At 33.5% G+C, this 24851-nt stretch overlaps 3 protein-coding genes across 3 annotated transcripts; 1 reads left to right on the top strand and 2 right to left on the bottom strand.

Annotated features, from left to right (window-relative positions):
- Positions 1 to 6923: 6923 nt before the first annotated feature.
- On the bottom strand, positions 6924 to 7730 carry LOC136413763 (uncharacterized). The gene is made up of 3 exons (XM_066397468.1): positions 7596 to 7730; positions 7355 to 7522; positions 6924 to 7291 (listed from the first exon to the last, which is right to left on the bottom strand). The coding sequence occupies exons 1-3, from the start codon at positions 7657 to 7659 to the stop codon at positions 7086 to 7088; spliced, it is 438 nt and encodes a 145-aa protein (XP_066253565.1). The 5' UTR covers positions 7660 to 7730; the 3' UTR covers positions 6924 to 7085.
- A 4010-nt stretch (positions 7731 to 11740) lies between these two features.
- Positions 11741 to 13828, top strand: LOC136413793 (uncharacterized). The gene is made up of 3 exons (XM_066397499.1): positions 11741 to 11850; positions 12034 to 12198; positions 13526 to 13828. Exons 1-3 carry the CDS (start codon positions 11796 to 11798, stop codon positions 13753 to 13755), a joined length of 450 nt encoding a protein of 149 aa, XP_066253596.1. The 5' UTR covers positions 11741 to 11795; the 3' UTR covers positions 13756 to 13828.
- Positions 13769 to 16414, bottom strand: LOC136413769 (tigger transposable element-derived protein 4-like). Its single transcript, XM_066397474.1, has 6 exons — positions 16229 to 16414; positions 15894 to 16168; positions 15429 to 15820; positions 14796 to 15353; positions 14089 to 14154; positions 13769 to 13773 (listed from the first exon to the last, which is right to left on the bottom strand). Exons 1-6 carry the CDS (start codon positions 16412 to 16414, stop codon positions 13769 to 13771), a joined length of 1482 nt encoding a protein of 493 aa, XP_066253571.1.
- Between the last annotated feature and the right edge of the window lie 8437 nt (positions 16415 to 24851).

Below are 24851 nucleotides of genomic sequence, written 5' to 3'. Positions count from 1 at the left end.
TATATTTTCCGTCAGTGTCTTCAATATGGAAAGGTCAAAAATATCCTAGGCCTACTAGTTTACGTGAAAATAATACTAACTTTCGATTTTCTTATGGACGCCATATTGGATTTTCGCATTTTTGAAAAACACGAAAGATTTCCATTTCGGCGAGGTGCAACACAAGGGTCTTCTGAACTATTTTGCAATAGAAATTAAGATATTTAAATATTTTATGAAAAAATTAAGTAGCACTGGATTTGTCAAGGTCATAATTGGTTACCAAGTTACTGACTGTCTTTGACACATAAGTCAAGTAGTCAATAATACAACTTTTAAATAAGTAATAAAAAAAATTATCAAATGTATTTTCGAAAATCAATAACACAAACTTTAACATTAACTAACATTAATTAACAAAGAAATTAATACGAGGAGAGAAAATTATATAAAATGTTCAAAATGACCGCCACTATGAATAATACATAATGCCGTTCGCTCATACTACATATTTGAAGTAGCTCTTCTGATAACAACTGGGTCAATGGTCCGAAAGAAATTTGTAATTGGGTTTCTAAGATAAGATAAGCGTTTTTTGAATGTCTTATGTACACATTATACATGTCTATTTTCTCATCTTTGGAGAAATATCATCCCATTTTGATAAAAATTAAAATTTACTTAATTCACAGAAGAACAAAACTCACTTTTTTACTAAATTTCTTTTTAAATAAAATTATGTTGACATAGCAACCAATAATATTGGGTACTTGACTTATGTGTCAAAGACAGTCAGTAACTTGGTAACCAATTATGACCTTGACAAATTCAGTGCTACTTGAATTTTTCATTAAATATTTAAATATTTTAATTTTTTATTGTAAAATAGTTCAGAAGACCCTTGTGTTGCACCTCGCCGAAACGGAAATCTTTCGTGTTTTTCAAAAATGCGAAAATCCAATATGGCGTCCATAAGAAAATCGAAAGTTAGTATTATTTTCACGTAAACTAGTAGGCCTAGGATATTTTTGACCTTTCCATATTGAAGACACTGACGGAAAATATAGAACACCCAAGTTTCAAAATGATTGTATGAAAAATAAATAAGTTATAGACAAAAAAAGAAAATCGACTTTTTTGGTATTTCTTTGATATCTTAGTAATTACATAAGATATTTCAATTTTGCTTTCAGCTTTTTGCAGAGCATAAAAATACGAAACTTTTTCTCCATTTAACCAACCTTGTATCTTTAACCGTTTCGAAAATCCCCATAGAATGCGTCGTAAAAGTGACCACCCTGTATATATGTTTCAATAGATGAGTGCAAAAACATAAATAAAACTATCGCAAATGGCTGGTCTTAAAATTTATACAAAAGGGAAAGAACAATAATAGAACCATATCACCGTAATCTCTCGATTAACGATCTGGAAATCATGATAAATTTGTTTTTCTCTGCCACATCTTCATTTCCTTCATATTGCCCATCTGCCAATCCTCATCGACATCTTCATCATTCCCAATACAAACAAATTTAATTATTAAAGAGAAGAGAATATATTTATTGTTGTTGAATACTTGAATTGCATTGATATACATATGTGGTGCACGTAATTTAGATCAGGTGTTGATTGTGAGTACCTGATTTACTTTCTTACTTATTCTTTTTTAATTGTTAATAATTAGTTTATTTATAGGTATATAATAATCTGGTTGTTGTCATAGACAGGTCTGGCAAACCACCAATTATTATTATTTTTCAGAGTATTTGTGAATAGTTACTTTTTGTCAAATTAGTTTATTTAAGTAGTTGTCAAGATTTAATAAAAACAGTTCTTTACTACATTCGCGATCATCAACATCTTTTAACTACAAGGACACACACACACACACACATACATCTGTCCTTGTGTGGTTGTGTAATATATATATATATAGCATATATAAATATTATATATTAATAATAATTAATTATTATAAATCTATTATATTAAAGTATATTATATATATAATATATAATGATATTATCAAGATTTATTTGATCTTAATGGTTCTACTGTGGAGATTTAAAAATCGAATCTAATAGTAGGAATAAAGCTTGATATTTGGTATCAATAATGTGAACTTCTTGGTTAAAGGCCGTCTATACGAACAGTAAAGAATGCTTAACATACAATATATTTGTAGGGGTGTCGTGTCTTGTATTTCTTCAATGTTTTCATACGGATTAGTATTCAAGTTATAACACTATTATACGATGGGTCTAGTTATAAAACTTAATTGAACATCAATTCACAAAAATACAGTTATCACCGGAAAGGCTACAAATTATTTTAAATTCGAACTAAAGTCGGTTATATATTAACGGGCATAAAGAAAGCTTTAGTGTGATCCCGAAACAAAAAACGATAGAAATCCATCGCTTTCCAACACACGGAGGGATTTTATTATTTTATATTTTTGTAGACCTCTTTTTTGAGTCACGTTGTTAGGAATATTTTATCAACAAAATCAATTTTTTATCACGACCCGTCGAAGGCCATATAATGACCTTTCGGGCAATACATGACACATTGATATTATACAGGGTGATTAAAAATTGAATGCAAATATTTTAAGGCAGTACTTTTTAGATCAAAATAAGACCGTTTCTTCATATAAATTTGTGAACTAAAATGCATCCCTTCGGAACTGGAGTCATCAAAAGTTGAGTGAAAAAAATCGAATATGTGAAATTGTGACCACAGTTACCGATCAAATTTCATGAAAATTTGCAAACCCTTGTTTTTTAGGCGATTTATTTATTTATTTTTTACTTCAATAATAATAATAAACTTAACTTCAGAAGGGTTGAAGTAGAGTCTACACTTTGCACTTTTTTTGCAATTAACGCTTTCAAGGAATGAAAAACAGGGGGAAAAGCTTCAACTAAATCAAATTGTCAACAATAATTACAAATACTTAAAAACAAAAGAAAAAACATTAAAAAAAGAAAATAAATAGGAGAAAATCACAGCGCTCACGGCCCATCAATTTTGTTAGTTTATCATTTTGATAATATAACCCTTTCGCTCAAAATGATTTTCTTGCAAACGGTTAGTTATATCGAAAAAAGGCAAGACATCAAAATTTTTCTTTATGGCCTACTAAATGATATTTGGTAAATCTAGAGTTTTTTGGTGGAAACATGAAATGTGAACTATGCAAAGTGTAGACCTCCCTTCAACCCTTCTGGAATTAAGTTTACATCGTTTTTTAAGCAAAAAATCAATAGAATGTCTAAAAAACAAGGGCTTGCAAATTTTCATGAAATTTCATCGATAACTGTGGTCGCAATTTGACATAATCGATTTTTTTTACCTAAATTTCGATGACTCCAACTTCGAAGGGGTGCATTTTAGGACAGATTAATACGAATGAACAATCCTATTTTAACCTAAAAAATACTCTCTTAAAATATTTGCTCTTAATTTTGAATCACCCTGTATATTTTGCAAAAAGTTTATGATATTTAAATTTGCATGCTGATTTTTAGTATCTTTTCCCATTGCCCTTATATATATATCGAAGGTTCCTATATTTCGATATTCAACATACTGAAATGACATTCTATTTTATATCTACAGCGTAGTACTTATTTCGTAAGCTGTCTTGGAGTAGAAAGTAGGAATTATTCACTAAATATATGATGTCGGTGATCATTGTTAACTATCATTAATGTATTGCTAATAGACATTTTTTCAATCATCAATATATTATATTTTACGATTTTGCTAAAATATATTTTAACATAAGTCGATGGTAGCCTACCACCAAGCCAATATCACGAAACTCTTCACATGTGCCAGAGGAGTAAATCGCTTAGTAATATCTCCTTCAGCGGAGAGGAGAAGATTTAGAATCTCATTAAAACGGCAATTTTTCATATTATACTCTCGTTTATCACAAAACGATCGAGGAATTCCAATATCTCGGTGATTTAATATGATTTATGAAACCCGAATTGCGACCCCATTGTATGAGTTGTACCTTTGATGTGACACCAGCGTTTCATATATTGTCTTTTTATTACACATATTGAGGCCATTTTACATCTCTGTTGCGCCAAAAACCCTGCCACTAAATCCCTTAATTTTCTTGGAAATGCCACTTTGTCACAATATTTGTTGGTACTTCTTACGAGAAACTGACACCAAACTGCTTGTGCTCATAGGTCTCCACTTAAAAGCTTTATCACGCCCTTTTGCCTAGTCAGCAAGAGCGCACTTTGCTTATTCGGGTGAAGTATATTTGACTTTTACACCCCGAATAGAGCTGAAAATAAGCCGACAAAATGCAGCTCTTGCATTGAGCATTCAGCGATTCTGCCAGAGGCAATTTTCAAGTAGTGTAAGTAAAGTACGTTTCAAATAGCTGTTCAATCTTGTATGATATGCATTATCACGCAAGCTATTCCAGACTTAATTTAGGTACGTCATTAATTTGCGGAGCGTGATGTTGCTATAGCAAGATAATTATAAACGTGGCAACTTTAAGGCAGTTCGCTAAATCGAGGACCGCTCAATATAGCGAGTTAAACTGCGAGGTGCGGTATCTATGTTCAAGCCATTTAGCAGGACGTTATTGTACAATCAATAAATTTAGCTGGTTAATAGATAGTGAGTATCTATTTATCTGCAACTAAATCATGCACTTTAGTAAACAAGATTATGCTTTTAATCAATTTTCCTTTCTAATCTCGGAAATGTCATCTACTGAGGTATGCATGAGTGTTGACTAAGTAATATAAACCGGTAACTCTGCTAATGATTTTAACTCATGATGTGAAAAGCCTGGTTGCTCCTCATCAACTCAATATTATTGGTTTGACTGAAGTCTTCGGCCAATGTCGAAAGATCATCGCTTTTTCACTTTAGTCATTCTGATTCTGTGAGGAATTACTCGGATGGCATATCAAAAATAGATCTCCGGAGGTATAATTTTGGGGCCAAGGAGTGAACGGCAATGACGGGAAATAGCTGCTGAAGGTCTATTCGACCAATTTCACTTAATTTATAATTAAACGATTCGTGTTGGAGCTCGTGTCGAATAAGACAAATTGAATTAAACAAATTTACCATTCGACAAATGACGAATTAAGTCCCCAGAAGGCGGCATCAAATGAAGTAAAATGCAGGTTTTACTTAGCATGGAGCATATGCGCATACTTATGTGCCGTTTGCAAACGGTTAATCAAAATATTTAATGTGATGTTGGGTGATGTTATGTAGGAAATTATGCAAGCAAAGCATCTTTAATCTATAAATATGCATGTGGAATTTTTCAAAGTAATGGCAGAATACAGGACCGAAAACGAAGTTTTTTAATCCGCTGTATCCTTCCCAGAGATTTTTCCTGGTGTTTCCAAAATTCTTAATCTTGTTTGACTAAGAAATTTCAGGTTAGTTGAGATAAATTCAGATTAGCTGTCTCCCCCTAATTTCTTACTAATAATACAATATTCTAGTATGTGAGAATGTAAATTCTGGCTATATTCCTTTTGGCTTTTATGTTAGTTAGTTTCCTTCTCATGAATTTGTGAATTTGAACAGTGGTATTTTTTCTTCGTTTTTGAATTGTCGAAAACTTGTAGAAATTTAAGAAATCACTGGCAATCCTAAGCAAAACATTCATCTTTTTGCCCTAACAAATGGTTTTCTTACATGTATGTAGTATCAGGTTTTGATACTGGTCTAGATATAGGGTGGTGTTTATATCAATGAAAGAAATCACAGGAGAAATGATTAGAAAATATGCGTTTATTATTAAAAAGTGAAACAAAGCGGAGGATCATGAATTTGCGTGTGCGGACATGTCTTTTGAGTTGCCAGCGATTAACCAAACCAAGAAGAATAACTCTTTGTACTTTTTTTTGAGAACGCGACCCTGGGGATAAAAAATTTTGTTGGTAAGGCGGTACTGGAGTCCGTACTACCAGCCTGTATGAGGTTTCACCTACTAAAAAACCTTGTGTTTGCAGAGGATTTCGAGCCCGTACCTGAAGTCCTCGATCGCGCTTTTAGTTTTTGGCGTCAAATATCAGAGTCAAGCAAGATTATCGTTTTTTATTCTTCCATCTCTCTAGGTCTTTGTTTCCTCTCACAGGAGGCGATTCGAAGACTCCTCGTGGATCTTTGGTTTGAATTTACCTCCCCCCCACATGAGGTTCTTTTGCTCTCTTCTGTCCGTCTGGACGCTTCTTTTTTCGTCGACTTCGTCCTTGTTGATTACCGGTCGCGCAATGATGAGTCAGAAGAACCAAAACGGTTATCTGGCCCTCTTCTTTTCATTATTCCGGGGGATGCTTTTTGACATGTCTCTGTTTTCATTTCAAGTCTCTTGGCTTGTTGATCATGTTTGAGTAGATCCCCTTTGTCATCGGTTTTCCAGCAACTAGATCCTTGTACATGCCCTGACAATCCTTAAATACTAAAGCCTGTGGTGATAAACCATGGGCGTACCCTGGCTAGGGTGCTATCTGTACTGTCCACCGCATTAAACTGTGGCGCCTTAACTAGGAATTGAGATTGCAATTATAGGGGTGATAATGTAATGTACCCTCCGTATTATCGTAATTCTCAAGGAATAATTTTAAAGTAACTAAACATATTATAGAACAATTAGGTTGTTTGCTACATTAGATTGTTATTTCTTTGTTCAGTATAAGTAATTAACTGGGTTAAAAGTCCGGATTCCGTTGCAAACTACCCTTAATGACATGATAAACAGTAGTATTTAAGCAACTTAGAACCCCTTAGTCGCAGCTCCTGTTCAGCAGTCCTTCCTCATCAACCAGCTTAAGAAAAAGCCTAAACCAGTACTTAGTGTTTTCTTGTTCTTATGTAATAGAGAAGTTGAATAAAGGTGTTGTACAATATTATTACCGTCTTCTCTTTACTTTAAAACTAACTGCATCTTGTGAGTATGATATTCAGCACATTGAGAGTTTCTAGAAGGCGGTATTTACTATGTGAAATACACATCTAGAAACACGCACACACCTTTTTATTTCAAATAAATACTATAATACACATTATGTGACTGTATTCTTAGAATTATTACAATATCAAAATTTTGCAATTATTACCCCAATTGCTAACACTAGATAAAGGGTGAGGATATTCCATGATTCAGAGTTGTTGCAAAGGTCTGTGGTACATGTTTGGCAAGATATATCAGCAGCGTTTTCATATGTCTTATTGATTATTTTCGTCACATCTGAGCACGTTTCCTCACTAATATTAAGGCAACCTCTTATAGTCATAAATTCATCTTAAAATTATAAGCCTAAGTTACTCTGTCCCTCTGATACATAATGATTTGTTCAATACTTACTTTTTCGATAAGTGAATTCTACGGTAGTACATACAAAATTGTGAATATTTCTCTCGAATATTTCACATTCCATTATTCCTACATCAATTGCAGTTTTATTTATTGGAGAATTGCAACTTGTACTGTTCGTACAGCCATAACACCATCGGGTCTCTGCTGCGACATAACCTAATAATAAAAAAACCTAATTACAATGAAGAAAAATTTACACCAATCGCAGTTGGCGAATTTAGATGATTACCAACTAGAAAACTACACAATGATGTAAGGATCAAAATGTGCTTCATGTTCACACAGTGGGACATGGAACAAAATATGTATGAAAGTCAAGTAATGATGATGTTTAACTAAACATGCTTTTATATCATTGCAGCATTGTATCTTATAAAAATACCCATATCAAAATGTCCTATAAAAGAGCACAACGTATTAATACGTACTCATATCTTAAGTGCAATTTAACCTTGAAGGGAATCTCAATTTTAAGGAAGCAATACCTAACTTATAAATGATAAATTTCAATACAAAAGGTGCTCTACATAGGCAACAAGCCTTTTAATCTGCGAATACCTCATCTGAGCTCTGTGGCTAATTAGCCCGGAATATCGCAAAGATCGGTTTCGATTTTATTAGTTGTTATTAGTTAAGTTCATCTCAATTCAATAAAACGTAGGTAAATATTTGCAATATCAACCAGAAATATGTTGGGCATGTAAAACAATATTCTTCTAGCGCCATCTGCCGTACCGTTTTTGCTGCATGTCAACTGTCGAATAATGATGACTATCCTCATATCATCTCGATTTACTCAGTGGTAAATAAGGGTTCGTGAATGACGTACACGTGAGGAATTAACTTCTTAGTTGTGATGCCTTTCAAAGTATTTATTTTAACAAGTAACGAAGATGACAACTGAGACAGTGCTAACAATAAATTCCCAAAGGATACCAAGTGCGCCCGTTTCGATCACTTGCCAAAGGTGTTCTGGTTTCTTGTTGTATATCACCATTGCCTGTCTCCCTGGTCCTTGGTCAGCTGCACCCAATGTGCAGCACACGTGTTTCCTAGCCGTTGTCCACTTGTAAACGGTACAAGTGGGCCCATGTGTTTCCTTTCCAATAAATTTTCCAAATTTCAAAGATTTACAAAATTTACAATTATAAATTTACAAAATTCCAAAGATTTACAACGGAAGATGGGCAATGATTTACTACATGCAAGAAGTCTGAACATCAATCGTAACGTGTCGAGTTTCAGCAGCAAGACTTAGTGCAGAGGGCCGACCTATAGCCAAGAGCAATAAACATTAATGCAAATAGTGGTATAAATAATTTGAGAAGATTAAGACCTATTACAGCATTATTTTAACCGAATTGACGATATCGAATGGACTCGAAACCAGTCTTTGAGGAGTTTAAGTTAATTAAACACAGAGCTAAAATGAGGCATTAAGTCATAATAGGCCATCACCTTCTCAGATTTTGTCTACGACTATTTGCATTCAATCTTCAAAGTCTTTCAATGATTGGTCCGATTAGTTGCCCTAATGCTTATATGTTGTCCCTCTGGCAACAGTGGCAATAGCGTATATCGTATGATATTCTTTGAGTTTAGAGTTCGGAATAGTATTGTAAGAAAATGCCGGAAATGTTGGATTTTTTATTGCCATGAATTCCTCTAAATTTAAAATAAAAATTTATCTAAAATAATATTTCAAAACTATTGTTAGAAGGAGCACGATACTCTAAATTCCAGAAACATAAAAACGTATAATAATGATATGCCAAGAAAAATGTCTATGCAATTTAAGATAAGATATAATATCATTTACAAGTGTAACGAAGTTATAAAATTTTCACGATTTATCTCTTAATTATCTTAACGTAGCCTGTTAATCTTCCAGTAATCGCGCAACATGTCATAAACCGGCGTATAATTAAATAACTATTATTTTAATGATTAAATGATAAGATAAATTCGTGAATTTTCGCCTATGTACCTTATTCTCTATAGAATGCTACATCTACTTTTTGTCTCGGGATTGCTACAGACGTTAAACAGGCAAACACGGTGTCTCAAGCCGGGTGCGACTGTAACATGCCTTTAAGCTACGCCTATGTGTGTCATCATCATTTTTAATACACTAGACACGGCTAAATTAGGATGCCCATTATCTTCAGATAAGGATTGCATTATGTAATGGAAATTTCGTTGCTTCACTTTCTCGGCATTAAAAAAAAACTTTCGTTAATTATCATAATTGCAATATCTCGCTAATAAACCAATCTTCCCATTTATTCAAGCGTTACGCTTGAACAAGATGGACAGTAATTTAACCGATAACAGTCTCTTGGCTGTAACACCTCAATGTACATTAGGCTTTATTTTTTAATATTTCAGAGTTTTACAACTTGCACCTTTCTCTTAGAATGCTCTTAGACTTTTACGCTCTTGGTCAAATTATCGCGTTGACTTGGTCAACCCAGTTTCTCTGTTGTGTAAACTTGGTTAGGTTAGGTTTTTGCTAAGCATTTGTTTGCCCAGTGAAGATGAATATGGTGAAGAAAAGGAATCAGGAGAAGAGAATAATGTTGGGGAAAGATCTGAAGATAGTGACATGGAACGAGAATTTGATGACAATTGTAATAAAGAAATCCCAATATAATTTTGTTATCAAAAAAGTATTCATTTTTTTTCTTAAGGAATTTGCTTGATCTTTTCAATAAAAATTTGAAACAATGTAATAGTCATTCTGACTGTCACAATTGACAAAAAATTGGGAGCTTTCAGAGGTAGATGTGGGATTAAAATATACTACGTGACAAAGAAAGGTAAACACCCATTAAAAACCATTTTATTTTGATAATTTTTTGCATGTTGACTTATCTTAAAAAAAGAAAGAAATGATCAAAATTTCAAGTTTATCTGTAAATTTTTTTTTTAGTTTCCATGGGTCGTTTCTTAAAAAAATAAAATTTTGTTTAAACATTTTTGTTCACATTTGCATCGCAACTTTTGTAAAGTGTGTTGCAATCGGTCATAATTTTTACTCATTATGCCTAGAATGCGTAGAATTGAACAAATCCGTCAGCTTAGTGACTTTGAGAGGAGGCGGATTGTTGGGTTGCGCGAAGTAGGTTCGTCGGTCAGAGAAATGTGTAGAAGAACTAACAGATCCTTAGGAACCATAGTGCGGTGTTACCAGGTGTGAACTCAGGAAGGCCGTGGGCACAGAGCCAGAGGCACTGGGCGACTCAGAGGAACCACAGAGCGCGAAGATCGTCGATTGCGACTTTTGGCTCTTAGAGACCGATTTAGCAGCAGTCGAGCTATTGCAAATCAGTGGTTTGAAGAACATGGGAATAGGGTTGGTATGCGTACAGTATATCGCCGAATACGAAGTTTTGGCCTTTTGTCCTATCGTCCGCATTGGGTGCTGCCTCTCACTCGTGAACATCGATCTAACCGCTTACAATGGTGTAGAGAGAGGATTCAGTGGGACCAAGAATGGACTCAGGTGATCTTTAGTGATGAATCCCGCTTCTGTCTGGGGATGAACGACGGTCGGGCAAGGGTGAGAAGGCGACGGGGTGAAAGGCGAGATCCACAATTTGACAGAGAGCGTCATGTCCACCGTACTGTAGGCGTTATGGTATGGGGTGCTATCGCATATGGTAGCAGGTCACCCCTAGTTTTCATTAGAGGCAACATGACTGCCCAACGCTATATCCAAGAAGTGTTGGAGCCATATGTGATTCCATATTTTCGAACTATCCCGAACGCTATTTTCCAGCAAGACAATGCTAGACCTCATGTTGCTAGGCAAACAATAACGTTCATGGATTAACATCAAATCAACCGTTTACCCTGGCCACCTCGATCGCCGGATCTGTCTCCTATTGAACATGTCTGGGACATGATTGGCCGCAGATTGTTGAATTTACAGCACCCTCCACAGACTTTAGCAGCCCTTACTCATGAAGTTCAGATTGCCTAGAATGAGATACCTCAAGAAGACATTGACAATCTTATTAGATCCGAGCCCAGGCGTATCAATGAGTGTATAAGGAACCGTGGATGCTCAACACACTATTGAAAAAAAAAATGAAGTTCTTCCTCTGATCTTGCTGAAAATGTAATCATTGAATAAGTATGTGGTACTGAACACGTACAAAAAAAATTATCAAAATAAAATTCTTTAATAAAATCTTTAATGGGTGTTTACCTTTCTTTGTCACGCAGTATACTTTATTTGAATTATTTCAACATAATTTACTAATAACTATGAGATTATCTACTACTCCTTATCATCCTATAGATAACTGCAGATATTATAATGTATAAATACAAAAATTTATTTCTTTTTAAATTATTTACCCAAACAAAAAGTAGCAGTTTCGTTCTCATTGTTATTGTTATAATAATTTTTTTGTTAGTAGAAATGAATTACACACTGTCAATATGTTTACTTTTTTTAAGTGTTGTTATATTCTTTGGTAAGTCGTAAAATATACTTTCCAAATTTACAACTAGTCTTGAATTTATCAAAGGAAAAGCATCTTTAAACAGGAAAAAATATTACATTCTTTTTTAAATAGAGATATTTCACATACATTGTTTAATATTAGAAAGGAAACCTTGTGTCATGAATTAATGTTAATATTTATATTTTGTTTCAGATCTAGTTTCTGCAAATTCAAGGGTGTGTTACAATTGTTTTAACAATTCAACTTGTGCAGAAAATCCTTTAAATACGGCAAAAATTTCTCTAGCTGATTGTTACTCCTCTTCAGGACCTAACCAAAACTATGTGTGCATTACAGTTACTGGCAAACTAAATCTTTGTAAGTTTATTAACTAATCATGATTTACTATTAATTTCAGTATAGTTTGAAAGTAGCTTATTTTTTAATTATAAAGAGACGTAAGTGCTTCAAAATATTATAATCAAATATATAATATACCTATACAATATATATATGTATATGTCGGAATAGCGTTTGATGCGTTTTCCATTCTGGAGGAGAGGTATTTCTTTAAAAGTCAAAGAATGAAAAGACAAACTAGCGAATTCACTACCCCACGACCGCTCTTCTGCTCGTCAATCTATTAACTGCCTGTTCTTTGTCCCTGTTGTCTTAACTTTCCCAGTTCTGGCGAGTCCTTCAGAACGGTGGGAAAAGTACCTGCTAGTCCCTATTACAAAGGAACCAATAGTTTAGTGTCACCCAAATAATTAGCACACATAGCCACTTAAGAGCGTCGTGGTATTAGTAACCTCGCTCGACAATGCTTTTTCTTAAGAAGGCTGTCAGCCTGCCCTTCATCTTATTGTCTCTTCTAATATTACATCTACAGAACTTAAAAACTAATAAATCTCCGACATATACATATACCAGATATTGCATCGCCGGACCGACCATAGGAAAACCCATGTAAATTTCAATATCATCTAATATTATCTTCCCTGTTCGTTCAAAGACAAAATTGTATTAGACTTTTTTGAAAGTCCTTTTATAAAGGATTTGCATGTAAAATATGAAAAATTTTCTTCTCACCATTTGCGAGATATTTTGAAAAAAACTGTTCTAAAATCTGCAAACTTGTAATGCTGCTCTGATATTTTCCTCAATTAAACCACCAGCAACAAAATAATGCATTTAATAAAACTATTTAAAGCAAACAATAAATAAACATTCCCAAGTTAGTAAATATTCAAACAATCCCCCATTTACTGCTAAACAGTACCCAAGTAGGACATTTTTTAAGAAACTTTAATAAAGATAGAATCGTTTTGACAAAACTCGTTTACATAATGTCACAGTAGATAATAAGGTGACGGTTGCTAGTGGTTTAATTGAGGAAAATATCAGAGCAGCATTACAAGTTTGCAAATTTTAGAGAAACTTTTTTCAAAATATCTCGCAAATGACGAGAAGAAAATTTTTCATATTTTACATGCAAGTTCCTCATAAAAGGACCTTCAAAAAAACCTAATATAATATAATTTTGCCCTTGAACGATGAAGGAAGATAATATTAAATGGTATTGAAATTTACATTGGTTTTCCTATGGTCCGTCCATCAATGTAACACCCGGTACCTATATATTGTATAAATATAAATAATATAATTATATCAAAATATAAAAAATTATTAAAATTTCTTTCAGATGAGGGAATGTCAACATATAGAAGTTGTGCCCCAAAAATTTATAATGATAAACCCATATGTAACTCGATTAATGATGAAACAATTTCTCAGTTTTTACCTGGTACGACTGGAACCGACATTTCCTGTAGTTCCTGTGAATCCAATATGTGCAATAGTGCCCCCCATAAAAGCATTCCGATTATAGCCATCGTGCTGAGTTACGTTTCAATAATGATACTTACTAGATGAAAAGTTGTAATAACTATTCTTTTATATTATATTAAGTTTATAGAAACCGTAATATACTAAATCTGTCTTGTAATGTTAATTTTTTTTAAATTTCTGTATACGCTACTGATTATAGAAGAAATGGACTTTCAGAATCTTACACCTGCTTATAAAAATCGAAACATTTTTGGAAATACGAACTCTCAAAAATTATAATAAAAAGGTGCATTTGCGACTGTTCTAATAAGCGAAAAGTCATCGAGCATAGTTTAATGCCGAAAAAAGGAATTAGCCCTTGGAATGATTATTTGTGTTGCTCTTCTCTTCAATGATTTTTCATATGCGGTAATTTACCACCGACCCTTTGATGAGTATCAACGAGCAGGAAACTGGTAACGACTTGGCTTAATATTGTGTTCACTAATGCATTCAGTAGTGTTTTTCAATGCGTGAACTCTCCTATGTTAATCACCGTGATTAGTGGAATTTCTTAGTTTTAAAGATTTTGTATATATTGTTATACTGGGCATACATAAAGTATGGAATAAATTCATTTTCTCGGTCTGGAATTAAAATAATAAAAAATGATTGGACACGTCATCTTTAATTTACAATTCCACATACAGTGAATTCCATTTATAAAGTACTCTCTAGGGAGCAAAAATAGGATACTCTATAACCGTAGATACACTATAAAAAATACATTAAAAAAATTCATATTTTTTACATATTACGTATGTTACGCACATACGCCTTTATTTATCTAAAAGTCTGAACAAATCTATTAACACATAGTAATTTAGGTACACTTAAATTTTGAATGTAATACATACGTACATGAATACAAAAAAATGTTGATGCGTATATATATAGTAGATATCTAGGCATGTGCATAGTATATGTACGTATGTATATATGTACGTACATATGTATGTATTAAAAAAATGGATGATGAATTTTAACAGAAACATTGTAACAACATAAAAATAGAATACCATATAAACTGTACTGCATTTATTCTGTTTCTGTTAAAAAACTTGTTATTTTTGTTTGCCAATTACTTTTCAACAATTTTATATTCTCGATATGCCTTTCAACATTTAGGGCCGCTTGAAGAATATCATCAGATGCATTATTAGTAGTTTTTAAAAAATGTATAACACTTTTAATAGCATAAAGTGCCTCAAAATGACTCGTTGGTTTTTCTTCATCCTGTTGAGCATCGTCGTTTTCATTATCAGAATTTTGATGATCATTTAATGTGCCTAAAACTTCAGCAGTAATATCATCATCCGTTAAGGTTTCCGTTGCTATTACATTATTATCAACTGACGAAAAACCGTCATACTCAGCAAGATATGTTTTAGCACTTGTTAGATCTTGATAGTTAAGGCGCAGCCAGTTACTAAGGGGAACATCCCAGTCATTACAGTCCATATCAGTATTTTTATACTTTTCAAACCACTGAGCCAGGAGCAACTCATCGTCTGAATCAAACTCCTCAGTCGATTTTACAAGACCTGCATATCGAAAGCAGTTTGCAATAGTTGTTGGCGTAACTTCATTCCAAGATTGGTCGATTATCTTTATCGAGTCCAGGATGGTTATGTTGAAGGGCTCTTTATAATTTAATGATTTGATCAGGCGGCACATAAAGGATCTACGATATTATGCTTTAAGACATTTAATTATGCCTTGATCCACTGGTTGTACTACGCAGGTGTCATTTGGTGGCAAAAACTCTAATCTGATATTTGTTAGATGTAGAGTTTTTGAGTGAGCTGCACAATTGTCAACCTGCAGCAATATTTCTCTATTTTGTCGTCGCAAATTTTTATCCCAATTTTTTAAATAGTTTTCAAAAATCACTGAAGTCATCCATGCTCGAGTGTTTGATTTATAAATTACTGGCAGACTTTTTACATTTTTCATGCACCTTGGCCGTTTATATTTACCGATAACAAGAAGATTGTATTTTTCACTACCGATCGTGTTTGCGCAAACCCAAACGGTGTATCTCAACTTTGATTGTTTCCCTCCCACACGTTTTTCTCCCCTAAATTTAAGGGTACGATCTGGAATTATCCTGTAAAATAACCTACTTTCGTCCCCATTAAAAATATTTTCATTTGCTATAATTTTTCGATATTCCAGGTCACTTATCATCTAACCACTTTAGGATAACTTGTCTGTCAACATCTCCTGCTTCACCAGAAAATTTACCAAAATTTGTGTTGTGTCGAGTTTTAAAACGTTCGGGCCACCCTGTAGAACACTTGAAATCGTCACCTTGTAATCCCCTGGACAAATCTTCGGCTTTTGCTTTTATAACTGGACCGCTTATTGCAGTATTTTCGGATCTTTGAATTTCAAACCATCGTAGAAGAGCTTGATCTACATTTTGACGTACAGGATTTCTAATTTTTTTAATCTTCTGGGATTTATTTTCGCTGGCTAGCTTAATTTTTTGTCGATTGCTTCAAATTGTAGAAACCTTTGTTTTTGTTAGACTTTTTCGTTTGGTAATTTCTGATTTCCAAATGCCACTCTCAATACTTTTAATAATGTCTAACTTCTCTTTAACAGTTATAGACTTACGTTTGTCTGCCCTTTTGAGCAAAACAAAAAAGTACCAAGCATTCACTAATATACTGCGTGACAAAGAAAGGTAAACACCCATTAAAGATTTTATTAAAGAATTTTATTTTGATAATTTTTTTTGTACGTGTTCAGTACCACATACTTATTCAATGATTACATTTTCAGCAAGATCAGAGAAAGAACTTCATTTTTTTTTTCAATAGTGTGTTGAGCATCCACGGTTCCTTATACACTCATTGATACGCCTGGGCTCGGATCTAATAAGATTGTCAATGTCTTCTTGAGGTATCTCATTCTAGGCAATCTGAACTTCATGAGTAAGGGCTGCTAAAGTCTGTGGAGGGTGCTGTAAATTCAACAGTCTGCGGCCAATCATGTCCCAGACATGTTCAATAGGGGACAGATCCGGCGATCGAGGTGGCCAGAGTAAACGGTTGATTTGATGTTGATCCATGAACGTTATTGTTTGCCTAGCAACATGAGGTCTAGCATTGTCTTGCTGGAAAATAGCGTTCGGGATAGTTCGAAAATATGGAATCACATATGGCTCCAACACTTCTTGGATATAGCGTTGGGCAGTCATGATGCCTCTAATGAAAACTAGGGGTGACCTGCTACCATATGCGATAGCACCCCATACCATAACGCCTACAGTACGGTGGACATGACGCTCTCTGTCAAATTGTGGATCTCGCCTTTCACCCCGTCGCCTTCTCACCCTTGCCCGACCGTCGTTCATCCCCAGACAGAAGCGGGATTCATCACTAAAGATCACCTGAGTCCATTCTTGGTCCCACTGAATCCTCTCTCTACACCATTGTAAGCGGTTAAATCGATGTTCGCGAGTGAGAGGCAGCACCCAATGCGGACGATAGGACAAAAGGCCAAAACTTCGTATTCGGCGATATACTGTACGCATACCAACCCTATTCCCATGTTCTTCAAACCACTGATTTGCAATAGCTCGACTGCTGCTAAATCGGTCTCTAAGAGCCAAAAGTCACAATCGACGATCTTCGCGCTCTGTGGTTCAGAGGAACCACAGAGCCCAGTGCCTCTGGCTCTATGCCCACGGCCTTCCTGAGTTCACACCTGGTAACACCGCACTATGGTTCCTAAGGATCTGTTAGTTCTTCTACACATTTCTCTGACCGACGGACCTACTTCGCGCAACCCAACAATCCGCCCCCTCTCAAAGTCACTAAGCTGACGGATTTGTTCAATTCTACGCACTCTAGGCATAATGAGTAAAAATTATGACCGATTGCAACACACTTTACAAAAGTTGCGATGCAAATGTGAACAAAAATGTTTAAACAAAATTTTATTTTTTTAAGGAACGACCCATGGAAACTAAAAAAAAAATTAACAGATAAACTTGAAATTTTGATTATTTCTTTCTTTTTTTAAGATAAGTCAACTAACAAAAAATTATCAAAATAAAATGGTTTTTAATGGGTGTTTACCTTTCTTTGTCACGTAGTATATTTAACGTAACACATGAACAGTTTTCTTTTGAAATTTTGACTAAGATGGTTTTCCCTATGTTATTTCTATAAACTCATTTTTAATAAATTTAGTAGAATGTAAATTTGCAAACTCAGTTAGTATCGAAAACGGTTTTAAACGTAAGTCTCATGTTTTTTTAAACGATATTTGATGAATTTTGATAATCTAATTATTAATTAAAATATAGGTATTCCATTAGAAAAAACAAACTTTTGCGCGACTTTTCACTCACGCCGTTTATCAAATTTCTCTCTAGGGAAATGGAATGCAAAGAACCTTAAAACTTTTATAGAAACTGATTTTTAGAATGTGATCCTTTGTGTAATAACAAACAAAAATTCTCAAAATTTTTGTAATATACAGGGCGTTGAAAGTTTAATAGAAATAATTGAGGATCATGTAGAAGTAATTAAAATATGACGATTTACTTATTAAAACTATATTCACAAACTTCTCGTTAGATGGTTCGACGCTGGCTGATGTGTTCATTAGTATATTATAATATTAGAAACACAAGCATAAATATAAAACAGGAAGCAGCAAAATTAAAAACAAAAATAAAGTAAGAAACGAAGTAAAAATAACTAAAAATAAACGATATTAATTTCAAAACCTAAAAATAAAACTTATTAGAAAACCTTCTCGTCATTCTAATATAGAGAGAAAAAACTTTTGTGTTTGTTTTTTTCCATTTTTATTTTCTTTAATAAGTTCCTATTTGTTTTACTATTTATTTGCAGACGTTTGGACTAATGGAACTTACAAGACCGTATGTTAAGCTGAATAAAAAATAATTATCTGGATGGCTTGCATGCAAACTAAGTCTAATACCATATGAATATTAAGATTTTACACACTTATTTTCGTTATGCTTCTTTGTATGTCAAAAAATAGCCATAAAAATTTATTTGAAGGATTTCCAAGATTTAGACATAACATACACTATTTTGAAAAATTTTCATCTAAACTCATTTAAATTTCTGTACCTAATAAATTAAATTAATTTTCCGGAGAAATTCCAGCTTTTCAGTAAATTTCACAATTCTATACGAGAATTTTTATTATAACATTTTTATATTTGAATTAGGGGCGAAAACTCATCCAAAAAAGTGTTTATATAAAAGATGTCAATTTTATAGATGTTTGCTTAATTGAGATCTGAAAAACATCATTTTGTTTATTTTTGTTTGTGATGGCTTAAGTTACACATACATAAATTGTCAAAATCCTCCAACATCGTCCAAAAATACATATAAATTTTGTAAAATCATCATGCCATGTCTTTAATTGACCTAGAACATTCAAATGTTCTGGAGTTTTCCTTGAAATTCGTTGTGAAAATGCACCTTAGCTTTTAATTTCATAAAGAAGTGTTTCACAAGTAGTAATATAAGTGTTTCAAAGTCATTCACTAATGTTCATTTCAAAATTTCTAAACTTTTACAGTTTCAGCTTATTCCTACTGGCCCATTTAGAAAGACTTTATCCTGGATTTGTATTTTTTTTAATGAAATCTTGAAAGTTGTTTAGTTTTTACTAGTAGAAATTAATGCTTTGTTTGAATTCGTTTTTGGACTGCCCGTTTCACAGGGACTTGTATAAAGTCTATTGCTGTGCTCTTGAACTTTTGCGTCCTGTCAGAACATAGTTTTTTATTGCTCTGTATTTGTACTTGTTTTTAGTGTTTTGTATTTGAAATTTATATTTCTCCAGATCTCCTGGATTTGGATTTAAGTACAATTTGATATAGCTTACAGACACTTAATACATCTTACAAGGAAAGGGACCCAAATGTCCCCCTCCGATTTTAATGAAATTTTGCACAGAAGTAGTTTAAACCTATCTAAGAATAATGATGTACATTTTACGTGCCATCTTCAAAGTTTAAGGGGTAAAAACTACCCCTAAAGTTTCGCCAATTTTTCGTTTTTTGACGATAACTTTTGATTCAGATGAGTTAGAACAACAAATAAAAAAGCAAAATATTCCTTTTTTAATTCTTCATCGATCTTTCTGGATCCGAAAAAAATATCACTTTTAGTTTTTTTTTTTTTGAAAATTTAATTTGTTTTTCTCTCCGTTTTTGCATGCCTCGAGCTGTCTCATACAATTTTTTACCATTTTATAGAGAAAATATTTCTCAATAGAATGGTGTAAAGTAGAATTCGATACCATATTTCTAACAAAAGTTATAATTCTTTAAGTAAAAGTGTGCACGCCATGTTCTACTGCTTATAACTTCAGAACCGCAGGTCGCAGAAGAAAATTTTTCATAATAAAAAAGAGGTAATTTAAGTACTAATGATGTAATTATAATACATGTATCTCTGCCATATGTGGTATCACATAATCCGCATAAATAATATTATCCACTTTCATCCTGTAAAAACGTACACAGAAGTTAAAAAATGACTATTTCTAACAATCATCATTATTTAGTTACTAAACAAATAGAGTCTCAAGGAGGACATATTCCACTGATCCAAATTCTAAATTGCAAAATTTATAGTGGGGGCCATCACCCCTGATTATTTCAATTTTTTTTTAATGGAAGTAAAAATCTTCTGTAGATCTGTTTCTTTGATTCATCTGTATTTAAAACATTAAAGAAAAATGACAATGGGGATTAAAATTAATTAGATTTCATTCACTCTATTACCTTCATAAAATTAAAAATTATTCTAAATGTACATATAATTTCAACAACATTTAATTTATAGAACATAAATTATGCATGTGACACTATGACATTGTGCATATAATGAATGCATCCATAATTCATCTTACAGTTATTTAATCTTATTTACTTTTCTTAACAATTGTGCATCATATCTAAATAATGGTAATAAATAATAATGCCCTGACGGTATATAAAAAGACATTCTTATACGAACCTGTGTTTAAAAGTAAACCTTCATATAGTGGTTACCAGCATTTTAGACTACGCAATGTTGATCAATGCAGTTAATATAGTAAATCTATTATTATTAACGTTCAGTGCACTAAATCTTCTAAGTACACCGGTAACAGAAAAGGAACAGGATATAGCTAAAGAACTAGAAGGCACTATTAAACATGCCTATAATGATGTATCTTCAGAATTTGAAACACAAGATACTCTTGATTTTGATGATCCGTTTGAAGCACATGAGCTGGAAATTATAGAAGACGAAGAAGAGATTCAAAGATATCATCTAGATGATTGCAATTCTAGTTCGGAAAGTGTTTGTACGAAAAACGTCGAACCTTTAAGTTTCGATTATAAGAAAAGAGCTGTAAAATATTGGAAATCTGGAAAAAATGGTAATTTAAAAATATCTACAGTGCAGAAAAACTTTAGAAAGGTACTATCCAGAAAGCAGTTGAAGCGCTGGGAGTATGCCATAAATCAAGGAGGAACTCACAGAGAAAAGTTTGCAAAAATATCGCAATTTACTTTAAATAATTTCATGGAAGCATTAGAGAAACGTTTGCCTATTCACGACATAGATATTCGTCGATGGGCTTTACAGGCAAATAGACATATTGGATTAGTTAATACTGCCTTTAAAGCTTCTGACCACTGGATAAAAAAATTTAAGCATCGTCATCGTATTGTTTCCAGAAAAATAACAAAATTTATAACCAAGAAGAACGTGAGAGAGCAACGTATAATAATGAAAAAAGCAAATGAATTTGTAGATGCTATTAAGAATGAAATGAATTCTTATAGATATGATAATATATATAACTCTGATCAAAGTGGCTTCAATTTAGAGTTACATGCAGGACGCACCTTATGCATTGAAGGAGAAAAGCATGTAGAAAACATTGTACAATCAAAAATGTCTACTACGCATAGTTATACAATTCAGCCATTCATTTCTGCTAGTGGAAAGCTTATGTCGCCTTTGTTAATAGTTTTATATGAACCCAGCGGTGGGTTTGGACCTCGAGTGGAGGAAAAATTATTTCGTCCAGAAAATGTCTACATTTTAGCATCCAAATCTGGAAAATTAACAAGTGAACATTTCAAAACATGGATGACAGAAGTATTTATACCAAACACAGGACAAAAATCACTTTTACTTTTAGATTCCTGGAATGGACAATGCCCTACTGTTTTGGAAGAAATAGCTATTAATCATAATGAGATTAACGTACGTACCATACCTGCTGGCACAACAGGAATAATACAGCCTCTAGATGTTTTTGGATTCCGAGTTTGGAAAAATTTTGTTAGGAAGTTTTCAGATTCAGTATTATTATATAACTATGATATAAATTTACACGAAAGAAATAATTTGATAAAATTACAGTCCCTCGTTCATAATCAATTGTCTTCGCCGAGATTCACTAATCTTTTTAAATATTCATGGTTTAAAAGTGGATATATCGAAGAAAGGCCTGCCGAATTTGAAAACCCTGTAGAATACAGCTTTCACACAGTTTCTGCGAAATGTGATTTATGTGACCAAGTTGCAATATTTAAATGTTCTTGGTGTAAGAAAAACTTATGTTTTAAACATTTTTTCGACGAATATCATTACTGCAAAACATATAATCCATAGATACCAATAAAATATTCGACTACTTGTATATTTATCATATATGGAAAAATACCCTACGCTGATTACTAACGCATAATACTTGTTAACTGTAGAAAATGTTAATCTAATTTCAACTGAAAATATAATTTTTATGGTATCATTCTTTAATGCTCATTAAATTACGCCTTTTTTATTATGAAAAATTTTCTTTTGCGACCTGCGGTTCTGAAGTTATAAGCAATAGAACATGGCGTGCACACTTTTACTTAAACAATTATAACTTTTGTTAGAAAAATGGAATCGAATTCTACTTTACACCATTCTATTGAGAAATATTTTCTCTATAAAATGGTAAAAAATTGTATGAGACAGCTCGAGGCATGCAAAAACGGGGAGAAAAACAAATTAAATTTTCAAAAAAAAAAAAAAACTAAAAGTGATATTTTTTTCGGATCTAGAAGGATCGATGAAGAATTAAAAAAGGAATATTTTGCTTTTTTATTTGTTGTTCTAACTCATCTGAATCAAAAGTTATCGTCAAAAAACGAAAAATTGGCGAAACTTTAGGGGTAGTTTTTACCCCTTAAACTTTGAAGATGGCACGTAAAATGTACATCATTATTCTTAGATAGGTTTAAACTACTTCTGTGCAAAATTTCATTAAAATCGGAGGGGGACACTTGGGTCCCTTTCCTTGTTAGTACAACTCAATGCAATCCCTCGAAGTTCGTCATAATTTCTTAACTGCTATTCGTGGTATCTCGAGTTTTACTCGGGATTTATGTATTTACCAAATTGATTCGTTAATACATGTGCTTCACATTTTTCCGGCTAAGTCTGAACAAATTTGGCAATTAGCTAAATACTATAATAATAAGAATTAGTATCAGATATATAAATTTCTCGAAAATTACAAAATGCCATGATTATTAAAAATATAATTCTCGTTATTTCTTATTCAATTATGTTTACTTTCGCAGATATTAACGATAAGTAGGATTGTACATAATGAATTGATATTTTTATTTGATACTTAGCAATATACCATGAAAAGCTTGATTTATCATGCGAATAAATAGGAAACACTATCTGTACTATTGGGTTTGATATTACTGCAAATAAAGGATGGTTGTTTAGACCAGGGGCTTCTTGAGATCTTGCCTAACAGTAGTGACTGCCTCACTAGGCACCCACGAAGTAATCCACTTACGCTAGTGTGTAATTAATAATTTCTTTTTTATTGAAGAACCAGACGGTTTATCGTCATGAATTGATGGGGTTCAAAGATCTCAAGAGTAAAACACCGTTGCATTAATAAACACTACGTTTACTTACACGATAGTTCTAGTGCAGACACAAACAGAGAAGAGAGCAAAAATCGTAATCACAAAACTAAGCACGGGTTGCACGAGATCTGGTATTGTGGTATATATCGCGAGATGAGTTCTTTGTGACTTTTCTTAGAGAGTTTTCTTTTTAGAGTGCGTTCGGGTGCGGACTTCCGAGCTTCCCAAAAAGGAGATCCCCTCTTTTCCTGGTGGGAGACTTAGGACCTTCAACACTCTTTTCCAATTGCACCCATTGCCGCCTTCAGCTTCTTTTTACAACTAGAGATCGGAAATTCCAAGATGGTTTATGTCCGCTCTTTTTCAGTTATAAGCCCGAAATGCAGTAACACAGATGGTCGGGTCTTATGACTGTATCTGCAATTCGGCACGTAATGGTCGGTTGAAGATCGGTCTAGTGTATTTTTTATTTTTACTGTTGAATTGCTTGGGTCCAATAATTCATTTGGGGTATTTTTATGTTAAGAAATTCTCTACTATAGTTTTGAGATTTCTTGTGAAAAGGTGAGTTGTGAAATAGTTTACTGCGCGTGTTTTCTTATTTTTACATATTAACATGTTTCAAAATATAAAAAATGGGTGGAGTCGCGTATCAACCTCGGTACAGATAAGACGTGTTCAGTTCGAATATTCACAAACAATTTGTCTCGACGCATTCAGAAGAAACAGTTAAAAAAAAAAACCTCAGCGCGCGGTAGAAATACACAGGAGACTTCTGAAAAGAAGATGTACCCCGGGAGCTCGCAAGAGTCCGAATCGGACCAAGTTTCCTAGGGGGGTGCCTTTCAAAAACCAAAAACGAGGAAAAGGGGTAGGAAACCTAACTCTAACCCCACTACGCCTACATCCCCGACAAGTAACACAAAACGACCAGCACTCGAACAACCAACGAAAAAACCTACAACTAAACAGACAATATCAATTACCACAGCAAGTACACAACACCCGTCATGCAGTCAACAGACATCATATCTATACACCTTTACGGCGGTCCCAGCTATCGCAACTACCACAAGGGTTGAGTTCGCCCTTAAATGGGAAGAACTTAACCCCAACAACCAAGACATCATCATTAAGCGGGAGGAAGGCTTCTTAGTAAAAACCAACGATGAAACCAAAACCAACCAAACAC

Source organism: Euwallacea similis, chromosome 15 (genome assembly GCF_039881205.1).
Source record: "Euwallacea similis isolate ESF13 chromosome 15, ESF131.1, whole genome shotgun sequence".
Lineage (NCBI taxonomy): Eukaryota > Metazoa > Arthropoda > Insecta > Coleoptera > Curculionidae > Euwallacea > Euwallacea similis.
This window is presented reverse-complemented; position numbering and strand designations above follow the sequence as displayed.